Source organism: Artibeus jamaicensis, unplaced genomic scaffold (genome assembly GCF_021234435.1).
Source record: "Artibeus jamaicensis isolate MK-2021 breed Jamaican fruit bat unplaced genomic scaffold, CSHL_Jam_final contig_490, whole genome shotgun sequence".
NCBI lineage: Eukaryota > Metazoa > Chordata > Mammalia > Chiroptera > Phyllostomidae > Artibeus > Artibeus jamaicensis.
Window position 1 is genome coordinate 447,507 of NW_026521861.1, and position 24,806 is coordinate 472,312.

Genomic DNA, 24,806 nt, shown 5'->3' on the forward strand with positions numbered 1-24,806 from the left:
GTGCCTGCTCAGTGCCTTGGCTCCACTATCATTTTGGGGGTCAGCTAAGTCTGTAATGTACCATGACAGTTAACATTTTGCCGTGATAACAGTTGGGACAATTTGTTTCTTTTTCTGCCCTTTGATCAAGAAACAAACTTAGACTCCAGGTCAGCATGTTGGTTGGACTACTGTCACACGAGAGCCACTGGGGAAACAAATCCCCAGTTAAGGAAACCAAATACGTATATTCTCATATGATTCATTTGAGGTCGTTCCCCCCACCCCAGCATAAGCATCTCTAATTTTTATGCTAATAAAGGAGGAAAGAGTGGTGGCTGAAATTGATGCAAACACTCTATCCTTCCATTCTAAATTATGTTTTCATCAGGTTGATGTCAAGAGTGGTGACAACTGCCCTGGCCAGTGGCTCAGCTGGTTGGAGTGTCGTCCCGTACACCAAAAGGTTGCAGGTTCGATCCTCTTTCAGGGCACGTACCTAGGTTGTGGGGCGCATACAGAAGGCAACTGATTGATGTTTCTCCCTCACATCAGTGTTTCTCTCTCTCCCTTTCACTCTCTCTGAAATCAATAAACATCCTCGGGTGAGGATTTAGAAAAACAAAAGCAGTGCCAATTTCCCAAGGATATAGCTGAGAAACTTTGGCACCCTGGTGCAGTGAAATACCCTTCTGGGTCTATGTGTCACCTGGCTATGTTGAGGAGAGAGCCTCAGGGCTTCCAGGCCCGGAACACCAGGACACCCAGAGAAAGGGGGTGAACCAGAGAACTTTCCCAAGCAGAGGTTTGCCTTCCTAACTCTGTCCTGAATGTGAACAATTCCCTGCCTATCACAACCAGGTCCAGAAACACTTGAGATGGGCTAAATGAACAGGGAGATGGTCTTCTGTGACTTCTTGCTTATTGACACCTCATTTATGTTAAAATGGCTAAAGGGGGTCTGTTTCTTCCTGCTCTTTTGAGTCTAAGAATCAAAATGAAGTTTAAACACTGCCATGGTGCAGTGCGCCTCTTTTCACAAGAGAAGGTTTGTAGCTCGTCTCCATCTTCCACGCATACTTTGTACTTTCCTCTTATATACTAAAATATTTATCAACTTATACAAACTCTATGGTATTCAACTATTGATTGCATACCTATCTATAACTTCTAATTTGCCATTGACCTAGTAACTTCTTGACCCCAAAGTTCATGCTTTTTCCCATAATATTACTTCTACCATGCAGCCCTATTTCCTGGGCAGTAGCAAGTTACTGAGAGTTTTAAAGTAATGGGTGACAACGTTCATAGTCATGTGATATGCCTTGGATGAACTTCTGAAGAAAAAGCCCAAGCTAGAGAACCAGTCATGTTTTATCACAGTTTTCAACAGTAAGATGGGCTCTGACCATTTCTCCCTGAAACTCTCTCCCCCAACCTAGATCTTCCCTGGACTCCCCAAAACTTTGCCACACAAAGTAGCATCTTCTTGTTAGAGAGGAGCAAAATACTCCGCTTCTATACTTTTTGTCTTGGCCAGACTTCCCTTGCTCCGGGAGAAAAGAAATTATTACTAGCACCTGGCTTGAGTGGGCATGCCAACACTAAATGTGCCAGCGGTGATGTCTATCAGAGTTTCCAAGAAACGAGGAGTACCGTTTCCAGGGAACCTTGACTTTGCAGATTGTTCCCTGATGAAGTCCAGGGTCTGGAGGAAACAAGGTTAAAGATACTGAGGCAGTATAAGAGAAAGAAAGCTGGTCTCAATGGTAAAGCCACCTGCAGCCACGATTAAAAGTACACCCCCCCAAAAAACCCTGAACCTTCTCCCTTGTAGAGGAATTAGGCAAATCCAGCACACAGAGAGAGCCTGAAGAGGAGTAGACTTCTCTTGCACATGGCCAAGCATCTCGGAGCCATGACAAGATGAGCAGTCCCTATCTGAAAGCATCTAGTCTCGCCCTGGCCAGGTGGCTTAGATGGTTGGAGAGTCATTTGGCACACCAAAAGACTGAGGTTGGATTCTTGGTCAGGGCACATGCCTAGGTTGAGGCTTCAATCCATGGTCTGTGTGCCTGGGATAGGCAACTGATCGATGCTTCTGATGCTTCTCAGGTCCATGCTTTTCTGTCTCACTCTCTCCCTTCCTCTCTCTCCAAAATCGATAAACCTATCCTCAGGTGAAGATTTTTAAAAAAGAAAACATCTAGTCTCCTTCGAAAGTTCTGCACTGGACAGGGAGCCAGGATTGGAATGGAGATACCTGGTGACTGACCAGAGAGTGGGCCTGCAAGGAACCCCTTAGTCCTCCTCCCAAGCGATCCCAGGTGCCTGTCCTCCTGAGAAGCCAGTCGCTGGTTCCCAAGTCCTTGTTTTCTTCTCTTTCCCGAGGGAGTATTCCGGACACTGGGCAGGCGCAGGCATAGGAGGAGACTGGGAGAAGGCAGTCTGCTTGGTTCTCAGCTTACTCTTACGGTGGGACTCCGCGGGACTAGAAAAGAGGGGGAAAGGGGACGCGAGGGATAGGTCAGTGAGGTCAGAGCTTCTCAAGAACCCAGGGTTCTTCTCCATTTTCTACACTGTTCCTAACCTCCCTCTATTTTGTTCCGACAAATTAATGCTTCCTAATCCCCGCATCTTTCTCCCTATTCTCCCCCTTCCCCTCCCAGTGGATAACCCTCCAAATGATCTCCATGTCTGTGATTCCGTTCCTGTTCGGGTTGTTTGCTTAGTTGTGTTGTGTTGTGTTGTGTTGTTTGTTTAGATTCAGTCGATAGTCATGATTTTTGAACTGAGCTTGGGGAGGGGGGATTGGTGGAAGGAATGGGATACTGGGTGGGGGGGGCAAAAGGGGAAAATTGGGACAACTGTAACAGCATAATCAATAAAATATACTTTAAAAAAAAGAACCCAGGGTTCTCCCAGGAAATACAAGTTTGGACTCTAGCACCACACTTCCAAGTCCGCCGCCACTTACTGGCTGCTGTGACTACAGGCAAATTATTTAACCTCCCCGCATCTCTCTTTTCTCCTCTTAAAAGGGGAATGAAGAATGGACCGTCCTCCTCACAGGGTGACAGTGAGGATTTGATAAAATGACTCCGGCGAGCTGGCTTGCAGTGCTAACTCCACACCCGTCGGCTACTCGTGCTCCCTAGAGCCGTTTTTCCTGCTTCTGGCGAAAGCGCATGTTTATGCTTCCTGCCTTTTTTCCCCAGGAGCACAGTTTCAAAACGGCAACCTGACCGTCTGAAGAATCTCCAAAACACGCCTCACACGCTCTGGAGAGTGGGCAGAGGGGTGGGATGGCTCCCTGTCCAGCGGTGGCCGCCCCTGCTGGGCGTGCCGACGGGCCGGACCTCGTGCGCGCGTGCAGGGCCACACACCGGTGACGCCCCGTGCGTCTGCTCCGCCGCCCGCCCGGAGCCGCGGCGAGTTCAGCGGTCCCGGGTTAGCTCCGTGCCGCTGGTGGGCGGGGCAGAGCCATTGTTCCGCCACTGACCGAGCCCCCGGCGCTTGCTAGGGAGGGAGGCGGGCTGTGCGGGCCCGTGCGACCCCGACCCCAGGTTTAAAGCCAAGTCTCTCTCCCCGCCCCCCGCGTCTCTGGGAGCGGGAAGGAAAGCATGATGGAGTTGTGCTTACTGGTCTGCCCCGTGGCTCCTCTACTGTGTCCTGCGAAACTTCCCCAATGCCCATCCAATCGCTTAGTGCTCGGGCGTCAGCCCTGGGCCGGTAGCCACCCCCCACCCCCGGAGTGCGTCCCCCCGTCTCCCGGAGAGAATGCTCCCGAGTGCCTCCGAGGCCGTGGGGTGCCGGACGGAGGCCCAGCGGCCGGTGGAAGAGAAGCCAAAGAGAAAGGGATGGGAGGGGGAGCGAGGAGCTCGCGGCACGGGGAACAGCAGATTGCGCCGAGCCAATGGCAACGGCAGGACGAGGTGGCACCAAATTCCCTTCGGCCAATGACGCTCCAGAGTTTACAGAAGCCCATTAGCATTTCCCCCGGGGCAGGAGCTGCGGCGGCGGCGCCGCGGTGTAGCTGCAGCATCCAGTTTTTGCTTGTCCAGCCCCCAGCACGCCCCGTCTCAGCCTCCTCCCCTCTCCGCTCTCGCGGGGCTCGCACGGCTGGCCAACTCTGCGCACTTTGCCCCTGTTGGCTGCCAGTAAAAGGGGTGTGAGGAAATACGGGGCACGCTCAGCCCCCGGGCACCTCTAGCCTTTAAATCCCCAGCCTTGGGAGATCTACGCACAGTGGATCCAGGCTCACGGAGCTAGAAGGATTCGGAGCGCAACGCCGCCTATTGCCACGCGAAGGCGGGCTCGGCTGCCTAGGTCTGCTGTCCCGAAATCCGCTCCTCTGTCTCAGCCCTGGGAGAGTGAGCCCAGCATCAGAGAGTCCAGATGCCGGCCCACTTGCTGCAAGACGAGGTGAGTTTCCCAGCGCTGGCTCCCAGACCGCGGGGTCGCCGGCTGGGACTCGTTGATGACGGAGGAGTTGAGATCTCCGCGGAGGACATAGCCATCTTTTGCGAGTTGTTCTGCTTTCATTTGTTGGGAATGTGGATTGTTATTTGGGAACTCAGTTCCCAAACTTTTGCCTCGTAAGCTTCAGAGAAAAGCCGAGTGGTTCGGGTGCCCTTATGTGGCTACGTATTCCCTGAGGCTGTTCCGTCGTGTGTCGGAAGGGGCAAAAGTGTTTCACTCCTTCCTATTCGCCCCTTCACCTTGAGGTTTCACCCCCGCCGCCACCTCTTGCACGGTTCCTGGGGACTTCCTTTTCTTCCATCTAGGGTAGACCGCCCTCAGTTAACCCGGGTGTTGGGGACAGGGTCTGGGCCAGTACCGCACCCTCCCCCCAGCTCGATCAGAGAGTGAAATGGACCCTGCGGCCTCCACGTGTAGCCCGCTCTCTCCCTTCCAGATCCCCAGCTCCTACACCACCACCACCACCACCACCATCACAGAACCCTCCTCCAGGACCCTGCAGAATGGGGAAAGCAAGTTGGAGAAGAATCCTCTGTACGCGGGAGAAGACCTCCGCCCGGAAATGAGAGATGACATCCACGACCCAACCTACAAGGATCAGGAGGGGCCGAAGCCCAAGTTCGTGTATGTTTGGAGGAACATCATCCTTATGGCTGTGCTACACTTGGGAGCCCTGTATGGGATCATTTTGGTCCCCACGTGCAAGGTCTACACCTGGCTCTGGGGTAAGAGTTTTTCCTGTCCTGTTGACCCAGGACCCCAGACACTCCCCACTCTTTAACAAGGTGGGGGCTTACGTGGAACAGAGGCCCCGGGCCCTCTGGGTCCCGGTTTTCCCAACAATGTCTGAGAAGCTGAGTGGGCTGGGGACAGAGAGCGTGGGGGCACTGGGAGGCCAGAGCAGCCTTTCATTTGGGAGCTGGGGAGGGACCATTGAGACCTTTCGCTGCAGGCTTTGAAGGGAGTGGGCCTGCGCCAGAGAGTCAGCTGTCCCTGAAAGAGCTTTTCTGTTTCAAGTCATTTGTTTGGCTGCTTGTCCTGGCCCTGCCAGCCACAAAAGAATCAAGGCACCTTACCTGGGAGGCATGGGAACATGGGATGGAACCGGTGGTCTCGGGGGTGGGGTGAGTGGGGGGCATAGATGCTGAGCACAGTGTGGGACAACAACTGAAACTGCTCAGGAAGCGAGTAGGGGACGGAGGAACAGAGAGGTGTTACTCACAGAATTATTTGCCCTGACCCTTGGCCCACCAGCCTCCTTTGTTACAGAAAAGATGAAGTCCCCTGTAGGACCCAGAGCACCACATCTGGGACTGCAGGTCTCCGGGGAAGCATACGCACCACTCAGCAAAATGGTCGTTTGGGTGAAATAAGGTCAAGGGAATGTTTCATGCCCCACTCCCAGTCTAGCCTACGCCAGCCCCTGTCTCCTGATGCCCTGCAGTCTCTCCTGGCCAGGACAGGCAGACCAGGCCAGAAAAGAGCCCCAAGCAGCCCAAGCCTTGAGGCTGCGGCAGTGAGGGAGACAGTTCCCAGTTCTTTCCCCGACCTGCCCTTAGCTCAGATATTTCAGGGACCCGTGGGTATGAGCTGATGCAGGGCCCTGCCTCCTGGATCCACACGCCACACGTGCGCTTTGCAGGCATTCTCGCCTCTGTCACCATCTGCCTGAGTGGGGAGGGGAGAGTGGGGAGCTCAGAGGACCCAGCGGGAGGACACTGCCACCCCCTGAGGGTGGTGACCAAGAGCTCTTTCCAGGAAACGTTAGGGGTTCCCGAGTAGTCTCAGGTGTGGGGTGCTTGCTGACAGCTGCACTCTTGGAGGGTAGTTATGTAGAAGGGTTGGTAGGCCAAGTTTTAACTGATTCTCCTAGGCCCTTTTACGTTGAAGGGTGGTGGGATCTGGTCCCCAGAGCTTCTTGTCAGGGAATCCTCTGAGTGCCTCCAATAGTGAAATGTGACTGGGTGGTCCCCCTCTCTCAGGATCTCAATCTTTCTGAGTACAAATCTTTTTAGGATCAGGAAGGTTACAGGTGTGTCACTGCTGGGGCTGGCCAGGCACAGGAGATCAGTTCATCGGCAGATCGGGACGGGCTCTGTTATTCGTGAGGGGACCAGACATCTGTTCTCTAGCCCCTCTGAGAACCCAGCTGAACCTCAGTTGCAGGGTGAGGATTCCCCTGGGAAACTGTGGACTCCTCTCTCCACCCCTCCTCCCTAGTAGAGGGGTCTTCACCAGTAGTTTGGTTGCCTGTAAGCCCCTTCTAGCCTCAGCACTCCCTGCAGGTCAGGTTAAGTCCAGATTTTGGCCAGACTGCTTTTGCTTGCTCCCCACCCTGGGCTACTGGTAGCAAGGGGCAGAGTGCTGTCTCCAAACCAAGGCGGTGCCCACTGCCTTTTTGTGCTCTGCCCAGGAGTGTTCACTGTGCTTCTGGACGGAGCTATGCAGCACAGAGAGACTAGGTGGTGACCTTTTGTACTCCTTCCCCTGGGACCTGTGGTGGATGGCTTAGCTGACTGAGGGACTGTCTGAGAAGGGGACATCAGAACTCCTCTGTCTCAAGGAACAGGGAAGAAAAAGGGACAGCCAGAGGTCTGCTTTCAGAGTTTAGGAGCTTGGCCACACCTTTCCTTTTATTCCCAAGGACGGTGTTAAATTAGCAGCTGGTTGTGATAACAGCATTTCTTATGACTGAGCAATTTGGAGAGCCTCTGAGAAGGTCCCTTAGAGGTAGTGTGAAGGAATATTTCTGGCAAAGTCAAGGGCCAAGAGGCAAAACTTTTGGTCTCTTAGGGCCAAAGCTATGAGATTTTGTTTAGTCAGTTTGGACATTAGTAGAGAGTGAGTCTCTAACTGCCATAAGGCTTAGCTGATAGGCTTAGAGGGGCTGATAGAAAAGCACCAGAGAGCCTGGGGTCTTTTCTCGGTTCCTCTGTTAGCACTGGGACCTTCCATGCCTTCTGAGTTAACTTGCTAGGGTCACCTCTGTGGTGTGAAGCCACCCCAGTGAGCTTCCTTGGTTCTCAGCCAAGTGCTTCTGCTTTCATGCCCGAAGTCATTTTTCTTCCTTCTCATTGATTCCTGGGGCTGTGGCTCAACTGTCATTTTTCCAAGTGCAGATGCAGGCAGATACTGCATCTGGGGAGATAACTGCCATATGGCTGGGGGCCAGCAAATCACCTGTGGCCCTCCCTTCAGCACAGAGGGCTTAGAGACAGAACTTTCACTGGAGTTGACTCTGGCTTCATGCCTGTCCTTGGGATCCTGGACTGTTTAGGAAACTACTATCTATGGCTGGAGAACACAGGACAATTTGTTACAATGTGTGGTGTCTCCAAATGCAACTAAATTCTGTGGTCACTGAGGATCCATTGTTTCTAGCTGTTTCCCTGGGAATGAAACATTGTCAACAGTCCACTGCCCTACCAAGGCCTTGTTCAGCCCCTGCCTGCTAGCGCCGCTGAGTAGAGGAAGGTGGGCACTCCCAGCAGCCCACTCCCCAGTTAGAGATTATAGCTGGCAGGCCTCTGGGAAGGTGAGGGCGGACAGTGTTGGTTGGGGTGCTCCGCTGACAGTTTTGAGCGTATCCCATCATCGTCTAAATTAGCCTTGCCAGAGAGAGTAGGGGCTGACAGGGGACATCCAAAAGGAGAGACACGGGACCTGTGTGCACACCCTGGAGAGCTGGATGGGGTGGCGGGACCATGAATGCTTGTTGAAAAAAATCCTAGTTTTAAACCATGGCTCCTTTTCTTACTAGACTTGTGACCAGAGATAACACGACCTCTCTGACAGTCTCTTTCTTAATCCTTGAAGTGAAGATATTAAAGCCATTCAAGGAATCCAGAGAATCGCAGAATATAAAATTTGTGGTTACACTTAACGGCACTGTGCAGATAAGACGTAGGTGCAGGGCACACTTCCCCCCGATGTTGCCACACTGCCTGCTAAACTACTGAAAGGCTTTTGTGCCAGTTGGTAAACAGCCAGAGTTCTGAGCCCCCAAGTCTCCTGTACAACTCAGAGCCCCTTGAACTGCGAGCACCCAACCCATAGTTGGTTGTGGGCCCTGTGCACTGCGGGAGTAGTCTGTTGTCCTTAAAATTTGGAGGAAGCTTAGCTGAAGGTCAAAGGAGATGAGGGACCTGGGATAATGTTCCCCGTGACTGAGAGTGACCAAGTGGCTAGGTAGTAAGCTCTCTCTTCTCTGCTCTGCCTTTCTAAACTTCCTGGGACTCCTTAGCTTATTCCAATTCCTAGGTAAAGAGGAAGAGAGTTAATGGTATTTTTTCAAGTAATAAGCCTGGGGAGGCCTAAGAGACCAAGGTGTCCCTGCACTTCAGGGTAAAGCGAATGTTTGCCCGAAGACTCTGAAGACACAGATGGCGTACAGAGAACCACATGTGAACGGTCCCTCAGATTATTGACTTCCCACCCTTTCCTCCTGGTAGGGATTTTTTACTATATGATCAGCGCCCTGGGCATAACAGCAGGAGCCCATCGCCTGTGGAGTCACCGGAGTTACAAAGCCCGGCTGCCCCTGCGGATCTTCCTGATCATCGCCAACACGATGGCGTTCCAGGTAAGACGCGGGCGTCGCTCAGGCCTTTCGTCCACTCCGTGAATGGTCAGGGGCACCTGGAGGGAAGCAACGCCCTGACAATCATGTCACTTTCTCTCTCCTTGTGGTCACCTAAAGTGCAGGCCCGTCCTAAAGTCCATAAAGCCTGAGCACACTTCTGAGTCACTAGGAAAGGGAAATAGGAAATAAATAGGAAATACTCTATTTATCCTAAGGTTCCACTGTTATCACATGATCTGGTGGCTGGGATGCTTCATCCTTAAAAGCATGTAATACATAAGCCTTAGTGTGTGATGCTGGTTTCCTGGGCAGACCTTGGGCAGTAGATTTGCCATTTTAGGTGAATATCTTAGGACTCCACCAGGATGGGATTGAAGTGCATGTTTCACGGACTCAGGTAATGGGAGCAAGCACTTCTGTAGCATTGAGTACGTGCCTGGGACTATTCTAAGCACTTGACATGGGGTACCTCATGACATTCTCTTAGGAGGCAGGTGCTATAATGATTTCCACTTTACAGAGATGACAAAATTGTGTCACTGAGAGGTTAGAGAGACCAGCACTGCGGTCCTATCTTGGGTCACCAGGCTGGCTGAGTCAGGTAAGAAGGTTCACTGGGCGGAGAGTTGGTAGCAGAGATAGAGTGAAGGACGCTGGGGGAAGGGAGTTCACAGCTCTTAAGTAGTAGCCATGGGCAAAGGATGGCATGTGATGTGGGGCTTCTCTTGGAGCAGAAAGAGAAAAAGAGGCAATCAAATTTGCTCCCTTTGTGGCGGTATTCCAGGTACTTATCACAGTTGCATCATCACCTGCGCCAAGTACTTACCTGGAAGGTTCCTAATATTGGGGCAAAGATGAGGAAGAGATATTGGCACAACCTTTAGGGAATGGAAAGAGCCCTGGCTGGTATGACTCAATGGATTGTGTGTCAGCCTGCAACTGCAAGGTCACTGGTTCAATCCCCAGTCAGGGCACATGTCTGGGTTGCAGGCCAGTCCCCACTGGGGCATGCCAGAGGCAACCGATTGATATCTGTCTCACGCATCAATGTTTCTCTCTTTCTCTTTCTCCCTCCCTTTCTGCCCTCTAAAAATAAATAAATAAAATTTAAAAAAAAATAAGGGATGGAAACAGTCCCAGAGGAGCCCAGAGGCCATTTGGGAATGTGGCCAAGCTTGTGATGTATGTGCCTGGCCTTGTCGAGTTGTGAGCCGTCTCTTGCCAAGGTGTCAGGATGTAGCTCCCTGCAGCTCCACCCACTGAGCAGGACCCTGGGACGCAAGGCTGCCTGCCTCTGTCCCCCTGCCCCGGGGCCAGGCCCCGCGTGGAGGCCTTCTCCCACATCTCTTGCTTGAAGAATTGCACTGTTCTCTCCTCATAAAACTGCCTGAGCTCTGTGTGGTCCACCTCCATTCCACCCACTGTAAAACCTTCATGAAGCAACCCATCCTCTTCATGTGGTCCTGGGACTTGAAAATGCTTTTCCACTTAAGCTTCAGCGGCAAGTTGGGGAACAGAGGAGGCAGCTCTGTGACCCTCCGTGGAGCCCCAGCTTTGGGGTGTTTTGTGATGTTTGGGCTGAGAGCCAGGGGCTCTTGAAGATGTCTGTTCATCAGGATTCCCTGAGGGTGTCTCTCCTCAGACTTACATTCTTCTCTGCTCCTCCAGAACGATGCTTATGAATGGGCCCGAGATCACCGTGTGCACCACAAGTTTTCAGAAACAGATGCTGATCCTCACAATGCCCGACGCGGCTTTTTCTTCTCTCACGTGGGCTGGCTGCTTGTGCGCAAACACCCCGCCGTCATACAGAAGGGTGGTTCGCTGGACTTGTCCGACCTAAAAGCCGAAAAGCTGCTGATGTTCCAGAGGAGGTGAGTGGGGTGGCGCTGGAGCTGGGTGGCTGGTGTTTGGGGTTGGGGACCCCTCTGTGTTCTCCTGGGACTTGTAGACATATGCTGAGAGATTTTTCTGGGTTTGTGTGTTCAAAATCATAATTTAAAACCCTAATTTTTAACAGCACCCAAGTCCACAACCCTAGACTAATCTGAGCTATCTTACTTAAACCAATTAAATTCAAGTTTATTGATTTAGGAGTCATGCTACAAAGACAACTCTGGCATAGTCCTTGCCTTCAAAGAGTCTGTAGCCTGTTGGGGAGTAAGAGGATAAGCCAGGTGTCTGAATGCCTATGATATGTGGCAGAATATTTTCTGTACCAATATGAGGCAGGAAGGAGAGGGAGCGTGCGTAGGGAAGGGTTTATGAAGAAAGTAGCTTTGCAATCCACTGATGGGTAGAGAGTTTCACAGGTGCTGCGGGGAGAGGGAGAGACAATGCAAACAGAACAGAAGGAACTGAAGCCTGGGCATAGTCCAGCAACAGAGTCCTTTTGCTTGAAGTATAGGGTGTGGTAGAATTAAGACTGGAGAGGGAGACTGGTGCTATTCTTTGGCAGTCTTAAAAGCAGGTTTAGGATTTAATTCAATAGGCAGTAGGGATGTGTCATGGTTGGAGGTGTGCTTCAGAAAGATCACTCTCATGATAGTTGAGAAACCACGGAGCCAAAGAGGTGAGAAGCAGGGCCCCAAGTTAGGATGCAGAGAGGATCCACCACACGAAGGAAGCAGTGGGGAGAATGGAAAGGAGTCAGATGCAGGAAAACCAGTGATGTAGGAACATGAGGCTTGACTGCTGAAGGGACGTATGAAATCAAGTCAATGGCCTGGTCTACACTTGAGAGATTGAATAATGGGACAGGGCCTCTGGAGGGTCACCTGTAGGCATTGAGGGAAGGGAAGAGGGAAGGATTAGAGGTGGCTGGCAAGAAATGGAGGCAAGACACTAAACATGGACTCTGCAGAGGGCACTGCCCGGAAGGAGAGAGGTGCCCAGAGGCAGAATGGAAAACACACCAAAACAGAGGCACCCTGGCCAGGAGAACGCAGTGTATTCATTTGGAATCTGGACTTGCGCTATTTATCCACATGAATTATGCTATAGTGAGGAAAAAAAAAAAAACCACTGAATTTTGAAACAGGAGACCAGCGTTCCAGTCCTTGCTCCACTGGTTCCTAGTGGTGCAATCCTAGAAAAGTCATTTAACCCCTCGTTACCTCATCTAAAAAGTGAGATAACACTGCATCCTCCTAAACTGCCCACCCCATCCTCTTGCTCTGCTTTCTGCCACGCTGTCCTCAAATGTAGGAGAGAGACAGCCCAACCCAGTGATGATGGAAGTCAGGTAGGTCTGAGTTCTCTCCCTGCTCACCATGTACGGTCTGTCCATGCAGGTATTACAAGCCCGCTGTGCTGATGATGTGCTTCATCCTGCCCACGTTTGTGCCCTGTTATTTCTGGGGTGAAACTTTCCTACACAGCTTGTGCGTTGCCACTTTCTTGCGTTACACTGTTGTGCTCAATGCCACCTGGCTGGTGAACAGTGCTGCCCACCTGTATGGATACCGCCCTTATGACAAGAACATTAACCCCCGCGAGAATATTCTGGTCTCACTGGGAGCTGCGGGTAAGTCCACCGTCCACAGCAAGATCGCATCTAGTGGTCTGCTATTTAGGGTATTAAGCTGGGAACCAGGAAAACCAGACTAATTTGTTTTATGACCTCTTCTTCACTCTAAAACTAAGGGGCAATAAGTGAGAAAACTCTTGAGAGTGAGGCAACAAGTCTTATATAAAAAGGAAAGGGTAAAAAAAAAAAACAATGCCTTGGATTCCAGGTTCTAAGACAATCCCCAAATGCTGCGTGTAATGAGCCCCTTCGGGTTTTCCTTTTTCCGGTCACCTGTGGGCTGGACGGCAGTCTTGTCTGGGGCAGGGAATGTATCAATGGACAGGGTTTTCTGGGTGGCCGGTACGTCTAGTGGCTTATGTTTAAACATGTCATATAAAATATAGAATACTTGTCATTTAATTCAGTAAGCGTTTGTCTTCTGGCTGTATCCAGACAGGCCATTCTTGAAGTCTGTGCCAGGCCTCACTGCTCCCTGCTGCCGACAGGAGGTGCAGCAAAACAACTGTCTGTGGCCCTTTCCCACCTCCGACCCTTGTCCCCTGTCCTTGTTTTTTCTCTCTTCTGCTTTACTCTGCTAAGAACACCGCCCCCCTCCTGCCCATACAGCTTAGGGAATCCCCAACAAAGCAGTTTGTTCGATCAAAGGGGCCTGCTTGCTCATCTAATGCTGACTATTCATGAATTTATTTCTCTGTATAATTTGAGTCCTAAGAGCCGGAGTCTAAGGACAGCAGGGTTGTGCTATCTGTGTCCATTTTCATTTTCTGTCAGTCTTTCCTACTAAATACAGTCCTCAACCAAGGTCTGGAATTAGCTTTCCTTGAGCGAACCCAGGGGCCTCTTGTCCCTCACCAGCGATCAGCACCATCGGTCACCCCCATCGGTCACCCAACACGCTCAGGCCGCCTCACCGCTGCACGCGCGTGTGCGCGGCATGGCCTGATGCTTGCTTTTTTCTTCTTAAAATCTTCCTTTGTATTCTCAACCCTGACCATCTTTACAGTCTGTAGTAGACGTGTTTCATTTTTTTCTATTTCCTTCTAACTTTCTTGCCTCTTCCCACTTTTTTCAGACACCTTCAACCACTGGGTATGTCCTTACTCTGAACCGTGTTTGAAATAAATCACCTAGGCCATATAAGTCTGAGATTTTAATAGAAATAGAAGTTTCTGGAATGAGACTTGTCTCACAAATGGATCTGTAGTGAGCTTCCCCAGCCCCAGCCTCTTTCCAACCCTTGGGTCAAAGTGGCTCCAGTGTCTTACTTGTCTTAGTTTCTCATTTCTCCATACCTGCTCCTTTCCTCCCTTATCGCCACACCAGTTGTTTTCCTCTAGCTCTGCATCCTGCCTTTCTAATCTTTTCTTCTTGAATTACCTCCCCCGCAGTCACATGCTCATCTTCTCTCTGCCAGAGCTGGCCTCCCTTGAGTCTTTCTTGGGCTGTGTCTCGCTGCCCCAGTTGCAGAGCCTTGACCTTCTTCTACCCATTAACTCTCCTTCTCTTCCCCGCCCCCCACCTTGGCTAGGTTTGTGTCTGATTCAGTTTTAAACCTGATAAGTATAGGCCTGCTTAGTGCTTTATACAGAGCCTAGCTGCAAAGCTGTTTATGGAAATTAGCAATCCTCTGTTGGTACCTTTAGCCTTGGGATCATTCCACCCTCCTACTCAGTTCCCTCTGTGGCTCATCCAGTGTCACAGAGAGAGGACATACCTTGAGATACCCTGGATGGTGTCATTTACTTTGTAGGACTGCCTGTACTTGCTCATTATTAATAGCATTACTACTCTACTGAGGTTCTTTTATCTTCAAAGGGCTCGATATGCTCTTGCATTAGCTATTCTTTATCTGGGCCACATGAGGGTCGGTATTGTTATTATTGAATGGAGTTCAGAAAGAAGAGTTCTGCCAAAGGTTGGAGAATTCTGGAGTTTCCAAAGTTTTACCCATTACCGAGATGATCATTACGGAGATGATCCTGTGTCCAGAGTTTCTTTGTTTTTCCTTCATCCAGCAAAATGAACTGCTTGTCACAGAACTTTAGAAGTTGGAGGGAACATATAAGCATCTTGGCTCGGACTCCCGCAAAGACCTTCTGTTTTCTTTACATCACTGCCACAGCGGGTCAAAGTTCTAAGAATTTCAAGGCAGAGAATTTGCTGAACTAGTCAGTGGAGGCTGAGGACACTTGAACTCTTGGGCTGGGCCTCCTATCTTCTGACTTGGCTGTCGCGGCCCAATTCTGTTGGTCTCTCCCACCCTTGGAGGTAGTGCCAGCGCAGGTGTATTCCTGTGCTCACCTCTATAGGAAACACAGCAAAAGTTCTTCATTTTTGACTCTCTCCTGTTCCTATCCTAACACATGCACATACATAGAGAGCCTCGAGGATCTCAGACCAATATTTAGTGAAGTTCTGGCATTTTCCAATCTAAAATCCATTTCCAGCAGTAGCAGTTTCTTTTTGCTCATCTTATCCTCTGAGAGAAGCTGCCAGTCCTTTTCACCCAAGGGCTCCCAGACAGCCATGGGTGACCAGGGGGTCTATTTGGTTCAGAGTAGAAGAGACTGGTTTCATTCATTCATTCAACAAGGTTGTACTAGGTTGAAGGTCTGCTAGCTAACTGGTGTTCCAAGATCAAGAAGACACCGGTTCCTAGTACGGCTCCATAACTTTTTCTTCATTTTTATTCCAGGTGAGGGCTTCCACAACTACCATCACTCCTTCCCCTATGACTACTCCACCAGTGAGTACCGCTGGCACATCAACTTCACCACATTCTTCATCGATTGCATGGCTGCCCTCGGTCTGGCTTATGACCGGAAGAAAGTCTCCAAGGAGACCATCTTGGCCAGGGTGAAAAGAACTGGAGATGGGAGCTACAAGAGTGGCTGAGTTTTGGGTCCCTTGGGGTCCTTTTCCAAAAGCCAGCCAGGCAGAGGTTTAATGTTCTGTTTATTAACTACTGAATAATGCTACCAGGATGCTAAAGATGATGAAGTTAACCCATTCCAATACAGTATTCTTTTAAAATTCGAAAGTATTGAAAGCCAACGACTCTGCCTTCGTGATGCTGAGCTGATACTCTTTCTTCTCTTCCCTGTCTTCTAGCCCGTTGTCCTCTGCTTTGCTCCCGTCACCCTCCTTCCTCTTCCCTCTCACTGCCTCCCAGACAAGTAGCTGGCGAAGCGCTGGTGAGGCACTGGTGTCCGGCTTCCGAAGTCTAGGCATCCTTTCTATCATCCCAAACTCGTAGTTTTGCCCCAGCTAACTCTTTCCTTAAGCTGTCCAGAGCTTCAAGGAAGGTGGCTCAGTCTAGAGATGTGACAAAGTCTTCTGGGAAGAGCCGTGTTCGTTATCTTCATTCCAGACTTTTGTCAGAGGGAATGGAAAAACAGCTTTATTTGGCACAAAGATTCGAAAGCAGGTAAATTGTCAGGGGAGAGAGTTAGCATGCATGGTATGATTGATAAGTAAGGATGGGGTGAGGTGGGACACAGAGCAAGAAGCTCCTGATGGGATCACACACACAGTGGCCTGCCCAAGGGGCACATCGCGCCCCAACATACGGCACGCTTCCGTTCTCCCCTGACTCCGAGTGGGGAGTGGGGAGTGGCCACGGAGCCTGAACACCAGCACATCTCAGTGTATCGATAGATAAAGGCTGGGGATACAGAAGAAGCATTTAGTTTGTAGTAAAAGCTGTCTTCGATGGAGAAAGATTTTTTTTTCTTTAATAACAGGAAGAGTTCTTATTTCATATATCAGGAAGTCTTGAGGTTGGTTGTTTCCAGAATTGATGAATCCAGCAGCTCGTGGAATCATCAAAATTTTTTCAATGTTCTGCTCTGCCATCTGACCATTGGGGTATTTATTGGCCAGCCCCTCATGGTAATAAGGTAGCTGTGGCATTTCCAGACACCCCAAGAAGGATGGGTTTTTAGGAGATAGGTCAAACATAAAAAGTATGTATACAGCTATGTTTTGCTTAAAATATTAAATAATTCCCTTTAGAGTATTTCCCCCTGAAAGAGGGGTACTTAAAGAAGAGGAGGAAAAGCATCCTCGTTGGCCTCCGTTGTTGGACAGGAGATGGAGAGGCAGAGAACAGTTTGTTGGCAGTTTCTGAGAGGGAACTTCACAGAAGAAGGGCTTTGAGAACACATTGTCCGGGGATTTACATTTAGTCAGAAGGTTACCAAGTTACTGGGTGTCCTACTGTGAAAGCTGGTTATGCAAACAAGTTATTAGGTTCATTCATTGACTCCTATTTCTGCTTGGCATTGGTAAAAACCAGGTTTCTCACCCCAGTTTCAGACCATTGCACTCATTTCTTTACTGTTAACAACTAGCTCAGTGGTTTTCAACCTTTTTCATCTCATGGCACGTGAACTAATTTATAAAATTCTGTGGCACACCAAAAATTTTTTTTTGCCAATCTCACAAGGAAAGATAGCTATAATTTTACTCATTTACACCAGACAGCTATTCTTGTGTTGGCTGTTGTCATTTTTTTTTTAGTTGACAATCTAAGGGAGAAGAGGTCAGTGACCCTGACTAAATAGGCAGGTATTGCATGTTTTAAAAATTCTTGTGGCACACGGGTTGGAAATCGCTGATCTAGCCTAGAGTATAGGACTGCCTAGGGCAAGTAGATAGAAGTCTTATAATTACCCTGATTATCAATTCCTGGCTCTACCCTACCTGTCCAGTTTCTCCTACCCGTTCTCTCTATTCCCTGATGTTTTCTTTTTCCCGTGGACTGACGGTCTCCTTTGTGTATTCAGAGGCAGTGATGGTTATTACTGTCCAGGTAGACAGAATACTCAGGGTCACTGAACCACTGTTTCTCTTTATAAAGTTGAGCTAGCTGCCACTTACACTTGGCCTCCAGAGTCTCCCCACCTATACTTCCGTGATCCTCTGCCACACTGATGACTCAAGACGAGGCTGGCAAACCCTACTAGAAATATTCCTGGCTCAGGCACTCTCTCTGATGAGGCACAGCCAAGCCAAATGCTTGCATCATGCCAGTGAGCCAGTCATGGAGCAAAAGAGAGTTTGTTTTCAGTCTCCTCTGTCTGGGTCAGAACCAGGGAGCGTGCCGGGTGCCCCTTGCTTGCTCATTCACCCTGCCCAGCTTTAGTTTGTGCTCCCAGCTGACTGCAATGCTGATAAAAGTAGGAGGGAGCCTAGTCTTCACTGGGAAGCACAAGAAACAAAAAGCAAGTTTCAAAGTGCCTCACACAGAAGGAGGCCCTATGCGGTCCCTGGAGCCAGGGTACACTGCAAAGCTTTAGCTGAAACCTGGGATCTGAGGTGCCACGAACTTTGCTGAACAGCATCTCTGGTCAGCGAACTAACCAGCATTCTCCACAGTGGAGCTGAGGGTAGATGATAGTGTAGAAGAGGTCTGGGAAAAAAATCGATGTATTATGAACCTTGGGCCACTCCTCTCCCTGTACCTCAGTTGTCAATGCAGAAGCCTGGCTTTTCTCTGCCAAGATTGGAAATGCACAGTAGCAAATGCTGTGTTGGCTGGTGAATCCCAGTGGTAGAAGGGAGGGGGGGCGTTTCTTGTATTAACCGGATGGATGCTACAGGAGTCAGCATGAACTAAAGGCGTCTATCTTTTGAGCCATTCCTCTCAGTAGAAAGGAATCTAATGGAAGATCACTCACTGTAGGTTCAGTCTGCTGACCTGTGCACTTAACCTACCCCTTGGAAATGTCTTGTCGGATAGTTTTAATTCCATGGGTCATCAGATGTCTGCTTTATCATTTATGATCAAAAACAACTTGTCTTTCTATTCTAATGGTGTTTCATAGATCTGATCCACACCGTGACCTTACACAAGGCTGGACTGGGCCCTCGGGCTGAGGGCCCGAGTATGTGTGTGGATGCATAGGTTTCAAGGTTCTAAAGCTGAATTCAAATGATGCATTAATAATCCAGAAATCAGATCTGATCAAGTCTGAATTTCTAACAGTCCTTGCTTTGGGAGTGTACTGACAACTTATTTGGGTGCCTTACATCTTTTCTAATCAGTGTTGCATATGCATGTGCTCTCACTTCCTCCGCGCTCCTCCGTGGAGCTCCTTTGCACCTGAGAGCCTACAGAAGTGGCTGGTCGGAAAGGGGGCCTGGCTGGAGAATTATCAGTAGAGCTGTTTGCAAGATTCCCTTCTGGGCTTCATTTTGGAAACTTGTCTTGGGGCCGTGTTATTAAGTGCCCACATTTTTGATGGTGAATGGAAGTAGTTTGAATGTATTTGATTTATAATTTTTCTTTTTAGGTTAAAAGATGGTTGTAGCATTTAAAATGGAAACTTTTCCTCCTTGGTTTGCTAGTGTCCTGAGTGTATTCTCTGTAAGTGTAGCTTAAATGGGTCAGCATGAAAGGGTAAAGAAAGCAAGATGTCAATGTTACCTGGGTGGTTAAGGCCAAGGCCTCTCCTACCACTGTGCCACTGACTTGCTATGTGACCCTGGGCAAGTCACTTAACTATAATGTGCCTCCGTTTTCCTTCTGTTAAAATGGGGATAATAATACTGACCTACCTCAAAGGGCAGTTTTGAGGTGTGACTAATGCTTTTTATAAAGCATTTTGGGACCCTTCGGCAGAGGAATTCTCTTAAGTCCTAAGTATTTTTATAGCAGCAGCAGTATCCACCGTGAATTTGTGTCCACCTAGAACCGTGTGTCCCAGAGGCTATCGACCTATCTGGTTCTCTGGGAGATTGAATAAATCCATTGGATAAGTGGTGGATAACTAGCCAGACAAAATTTGAGGATGCATTAAGTTCATTGCCATGGAAACATAGACAAGATATCTTTTCTTTGATTGGTGGGGTTTTTCCTTTTTTATGTGGGATAGTAGGTATTTGTGACCTAAGAATAACTTTGGAATAATTTCTATTAATGATTCTGAAGCTAGTTATACTTATCTGAGATTGTGTTTGTTCATAATAAAAATGAAGTGAATCTGATTATATTGTCTGTGAGTTATTTTTGGCCGTGATTCAGTCTCCTGGGACTTATCTCTGTGGTCTGCTGCGGTATCTGGGTCCTATTCCTGTACCTTTAAGAGTAAAAAAAAAGAAGTAAAAGCTACAACCACTGACTCATTTCTCAGTAACCTGCCCTGTCCTTCCTAAGGGTAACTTTAGGTTAAATTCAGTCTTGGCAGCAGGAAACCAGGAGTCTGCTGCTATTAAACAAAACATATTAACACCAGCTGACACTTCGGCCCTAGGGAAATGCCAGGTCCCTTGTGTGTCACATGGACCCAAGAGGAAGTTAGCAGCAGGAAAAATACTCCAGGAAAGCAGATTTTTTAATCTTGCATTCTAGACTGTGCAGTCCAGGTCATTCCTCCGAAATACAGCCCGACTCTGAAATAAAGTAGCTTCCTGGAAATGCTAATTAGTAACAGCAGGAAGAAAGGAGGAACAATCCAAGGAGAGGTTTGTAAATTCCTGGAATAGACAGGGCTCCGTAATCAAGGTGGAAAGGCTTTAGCTTTTACTACTGTATCTGGGAACCCTCATGTGGGAAAGGGAAAGAGGGTTTTTTATAATTTGAAGAAGCTCCATCCTCCAAGAGCAGTCAACTTGACAATATGTAGGCTTCTAAAAGTTTTCCTAGAACCCCCTCCCCTCACTTTTTCCTGTAAGGTTCCCCTCACCTTTGACAAGAAGCAAGATTCTCTCAGAGTAATTTGGCACATCCAAAATCAAGTTTTTTGTTTTGGGGTTTTAAAAAATATTTTAAAATTTATTTTTAGAGCAAGGGGAAGGGAGGGAGAAAGAGAGGGAAACATCAACGTGTGGTTGTCTCCTGTGCACCCCCTACTGAGGACCTGGCCTGCAACCCAGGCATGTGCCCTGCCTGGGAATGGAACCTGCGACCCTCTGGTTTACGGGGGGCGGGGGGGGGGGGGGGGGGGGGCTGCTCAATACACTGAGCCACACCAGCCAGGGCCAAAATCAAGTTGATATTAATTGATGCCTTGCCAAACCTTAATAATTTAAGGGTGATGGTATTTTCTTCATCAATGTCTTGCTTTCCACTCCGTCCTCTGGTCTGCTGAAAATGTTCAGGCTGGACTTTTAAATTTTTTTTTTCAATTTTATAATTACACTGTTCCTTCCAAGTCTGTTTTATTTCCCATTAATCGGCATCCAAATCAAATAATTTACCCTAAGCTCTGCTACTTTTCATATCACCCTGCAGGTTTACCTAGCTGTCTTCACTCTGGTTAGACCTACTTCTCTACTTCCTCCAGACAATCTGTATCTTACACATCTGCTATTTTGTCCTGGGGCTGTTTGGATTCCTATTTGCAAATTTCCAAGAAGGAAGAGGGAAAGGAGGAGCTCTTAGAACTTGATTAATATGTTCAGTTGAGTTCAAGATTGACAGGGAAAGGGCACACTAGGTATGAGTTTACCTTCAAGGGTAAGTCGTAAAGTAAGAGCACTTAGGGGGGAAATAATGAACTCTTGTTTTTGACATGTTCTGTTTGGGAAAGGTTAAGGCTCTACTTAATAATCAAGGTTTAACCACAGGACAAAGCATAAAAAGTAATTTAAGAAAATAATGGGGAAGAGCACAGAAATAAAATTCCTGATGCCCAATAGCCAGCCACCAGTTTTCTCCCTTTTCCCTAGAAGTAAAAGATAGTCCTTAAAAAAAAAAAAAAAATCTGCCAGGGTATAAAAAGAAAGAAGTAAACCTATCTCTGTATAACATGATTTTGTATATTAAGAAACCCTATATAATCCACACAAAAAGTATTATAACTAATAAACAAGTTCAGTAATGTTGCAGGGTACAAGATCAATATATGAAAATCAATTGTATTTCTATAAACAAAAATAACATGCAAATGAAATGAAAAGAATTCTATTTAGCCCTGGCTGGTGTAGCTCAGTAGATTGAGCGCGGGCCTGCGAACCAAAGGATGGAGGTTTGATTCCCAGTCAGGGCACATGCCTGGGTTGCAGGCCAGTTCCCAGCAGGGGACGCATGAGAGGCAACCATACATTGATATTTCCCTCCCCTTCCCTTCCCCTCTAAAGATAAATAAATAAAATCTTTTTAAAAAGAATTCTAATTATAATAGCAAAAAATAACATAAATAGAAATGAATGTAACAAAAGAAGTGCATACAAACAATACATTGTAAACTACAAAATGTTATTAAAAGAAATTAAAGAAGACCTAAATAATGGAAAGGCACTGGATTGGAAGACTTCGAAGTTGGGAATATAACTCAAACTGATCTACAGATTCCATGTCATCCTTATCCTAATTCCAATTGCCCTTTTTTTAAAACATAAATAGCTGATCCTAGAATTCATACAGAAATTCAAGAGACCCAAAATAGCCAAAACAGACTTGAAAAACAAGCAAAGTTGGAGGACTCACATTTCCTGCTCTCAAAATTACTTCAAAGGATCAGTAATCAAGACAGTGACTGTGGGTATAAGACAGGCATATGAGTGTGATAGAATTGAGAGTGTAAAAATAAACCCAGACATTTACAGTCAATTGACTTTGACAAAGGTGGCTAGACAATTCAGTGAGGAAAGGATAGTTTTTCCTCTCCTCAATATTGTCCTTCTGTAATCCCTTCCTAGGTGATAGCTTTTCTGCCTAAACTCTTTGAATCTCTATTTCTTTTCTGAACACCACAATCCCCACTGCTTACTGGGTATTATTTCCATGTGGATATTCTTGCAACTCAAACTCCATACGTTAGAAATTGAACAGTTATTCCCTTTCCAAAGTCTGCTTTGCTTATTATTTTTTAAATTTCACCACTTATTTCAGTTCGTACAGGTGGTAGCTACCCTTCCAGCCACTCCAGCTAAAAACCTGTCATCTGTGACTCCTCCCTCCTCTCAAATATCTAATCAATTAAGTGTTACTGCTTTTAGTCCATAATGCCTCTCAGCTTGTGCTCTTCCTTTCCATTTCCACCATTCCCATCCTAGATTGTAGGTCCCAGGACCTTCTAACTGATCGTCCAGCCCTGTTCTGGTCCTCCTTTGATCTGCTCTTGATGTTGCCACCAGAGTTAACTTTCTAAAACACAGAAGAGAACAATTTTTTTCTTCTTCTCTTGCTTGCAAAATACCTGATGACTCCCTATCGCTTACAGACACCAAGTCTAAACTTTCCAGGCAGAGGTTTTCAAGGCTTCCTTTCTCCTTTCCCCTCCCGCTCTCCCACTCCACTTCCCTGTTCCAGTTACACCAGCCGAGAACGTTCCTTAACACACGTTCCTGCTTTTGGCCCTATCCTGTGGCCATCCAGTCTTGCCGGTTCATTGCTCTCTGGCCTCTAACGTGAAAGGTGTTTGCTCTCTTGTAGACAGAATACAACCGCCCCACTCCCCCTCCACCTGGCCTTCCGGCCTGTCCTGGTTGACAAGGTCTCACCTCAAAGGCAATTGTGCTTTAAGAGTTCATAAAGCTAATCCAGAGAGAGTTAGGGAGGGGCTCGGCAGTGAGGGAGGCTAAAATTTCTCTATATTTCTTCACAGTGAGAAGCGTTGGATGTGTGCTTGGAAGGAACAGTGTTCTCTACTCCGATGTAAAACTCTCCTAGAGGTCTGTTGAGCAGATGTCTCCTTAACTGCACGGGAGATAGTTCAGCATTTTCACCATTCCACAGAACAGCACGATGAGATCCAGGAGTGGAGAGCTCTGAGTCAGCCTCCCCTCCCCAGAAGAGGCTATAGCCAAGTTTTGATTCAAAGAGAGAAGGGCTGTACGGATAGCACCTCCTGATTGGAGCAGACGGAGTCAGACAAGCTTGGGGGCTGCTGATTGGCTCCGGCTGGGTCAGGCGCTATTGAGCAGTTGCAAATGTAAATAGCTCTGTGACCGCCAGTAACCCCGCTGAGAGGGGGTGGAGAGGGAGGCTCTTCCTCTCCATTCATGTTTGCTACCAGCCAGGCCCAGACAGGCCAGCCCTGTAGCAGAGGGGGCTGGGCAGGACCAGGCTAGAGGCTGCATCTTCGCAGATCTTAAGCTTCAGTTGAGAGTTAAAACACCCACCGGCAGGTCTGAGCCGGCTGGCAACTTCCGCATGGAGTTGCCTCTTTCCCGCACTTAGCTTTGACTATTTAAGAGGGTTTAATGGCATGTTCTGTACGAGGAGGTGCTGGAGGGCTCTAGGAGGGTAATTTTATGGTTTAACATTAATGGCTGTGGTGGGTGTGCCACGGGGAAATGGGATCCTGTCCTGCCTGTTCCTGGTCAAGGAATCCTGTCTGAGGAAAGGGCAAGACTGGAGGCAGAGTCTCCAGGCCAGAGGGCTTCTGCGGCGTAGCTTCACCTGATGATAGTCTTGCTATTAGAGGTACACCTTCTACCATCTGTCTTCTTCAAGAGAAAGGGAAATCTGTGGGATCTGGAAGTAGGGAAGAGACTAGGAACAAATGGGTTCAAGAATAAAGGATGATCTTTACACACCGCTGGTGGGAATTGTAAAATGCTGTAGTCACTGTAGAAAAGTTTGGTGGCTGAGCAAGAAGCTAAACAGAATTACCATTTGACCCAACAGCTCCATTCCTAAGTATATATCCTCATGAACTCAAAACAGGTACTCCAATACACAACAGTGTTTATAGCGACTCTAGTCACAATAGCCAAAAGGTGGAAACAACTCAAATTCATCCACAGATGAATAGAGAAACAAATACAACAAAGTACTATTTGGCAATAAAAAGGAATGAAACACTGATACATGCTGAAGTGTGGATGAACCTCCAAAGCATTATGCCAGACACAGAAGGTCATATAGTGTAGGATTCTTTTATATAAAGGATTGTGAATAGGTAAATCCATAGAGACAGAAAGCAGACAGGTGGTTGCCTGGGCCTGGGGAGAAAAGAAGAAAATGGAGAGTGACCTGGTTAACAAGTACAAAGTCATCTTTGGAGGTAACAAAGGGGTTTTGGAACTAGATAGAGGTGGTGGTTGCAGAACATTGTGAATCGTCTAAATGTCACTTTTAAATGGTTAATTTTGTTATGTAAATTTTCTTCAATTTATATATGACAAAAAGACTAAAGGGTGCATCTTTACCGCCTGCCGTTCGGAATTCCCTTAGTAAGGAATGGAACTGTAGGAATGAGGAACTGCGTGCCCTCCACTGCCTTTCACTTTCAGTCTCTTCTGGAGTCTGACAGGGCCCTGGATACGCACTGCTCCAGT

General features: G+C 48.1%; 1 protein-coding gene across 1 annotated transcript; it reads left to right on the plus strand.

Moving 5' to 3' along the window:
• The first annotated feature begins 4,218 nt into the window (after nt 1-4,218).
• Nucleotides 4,219-19,565, plus strand: SCD (stearoyl-CoA desaturase). The gene is made up of 6 exons (XM_037166332.2): nt 4,219-4,404; nt 4,898-5,186; nt 8,913-9,043; nt 10,712-10,917; nt 12,337-12,569; nt 15,271-19,565. The coding sequence occupies exons 1-6, from the start codon at nt 4,378-4,380 to the stop codon at nt 15,468-15,470; spliced, it is 1,086 nt and encodes a 361-aa protein (XP_037022227.2). The 5' UTR covers nt 4,219-4,377; the 3' UTR covers nt 15,471-19,565.
• The last annotated feature ends 5,241 nt before the right edge of the window (nt 19,566-24,806 follow it).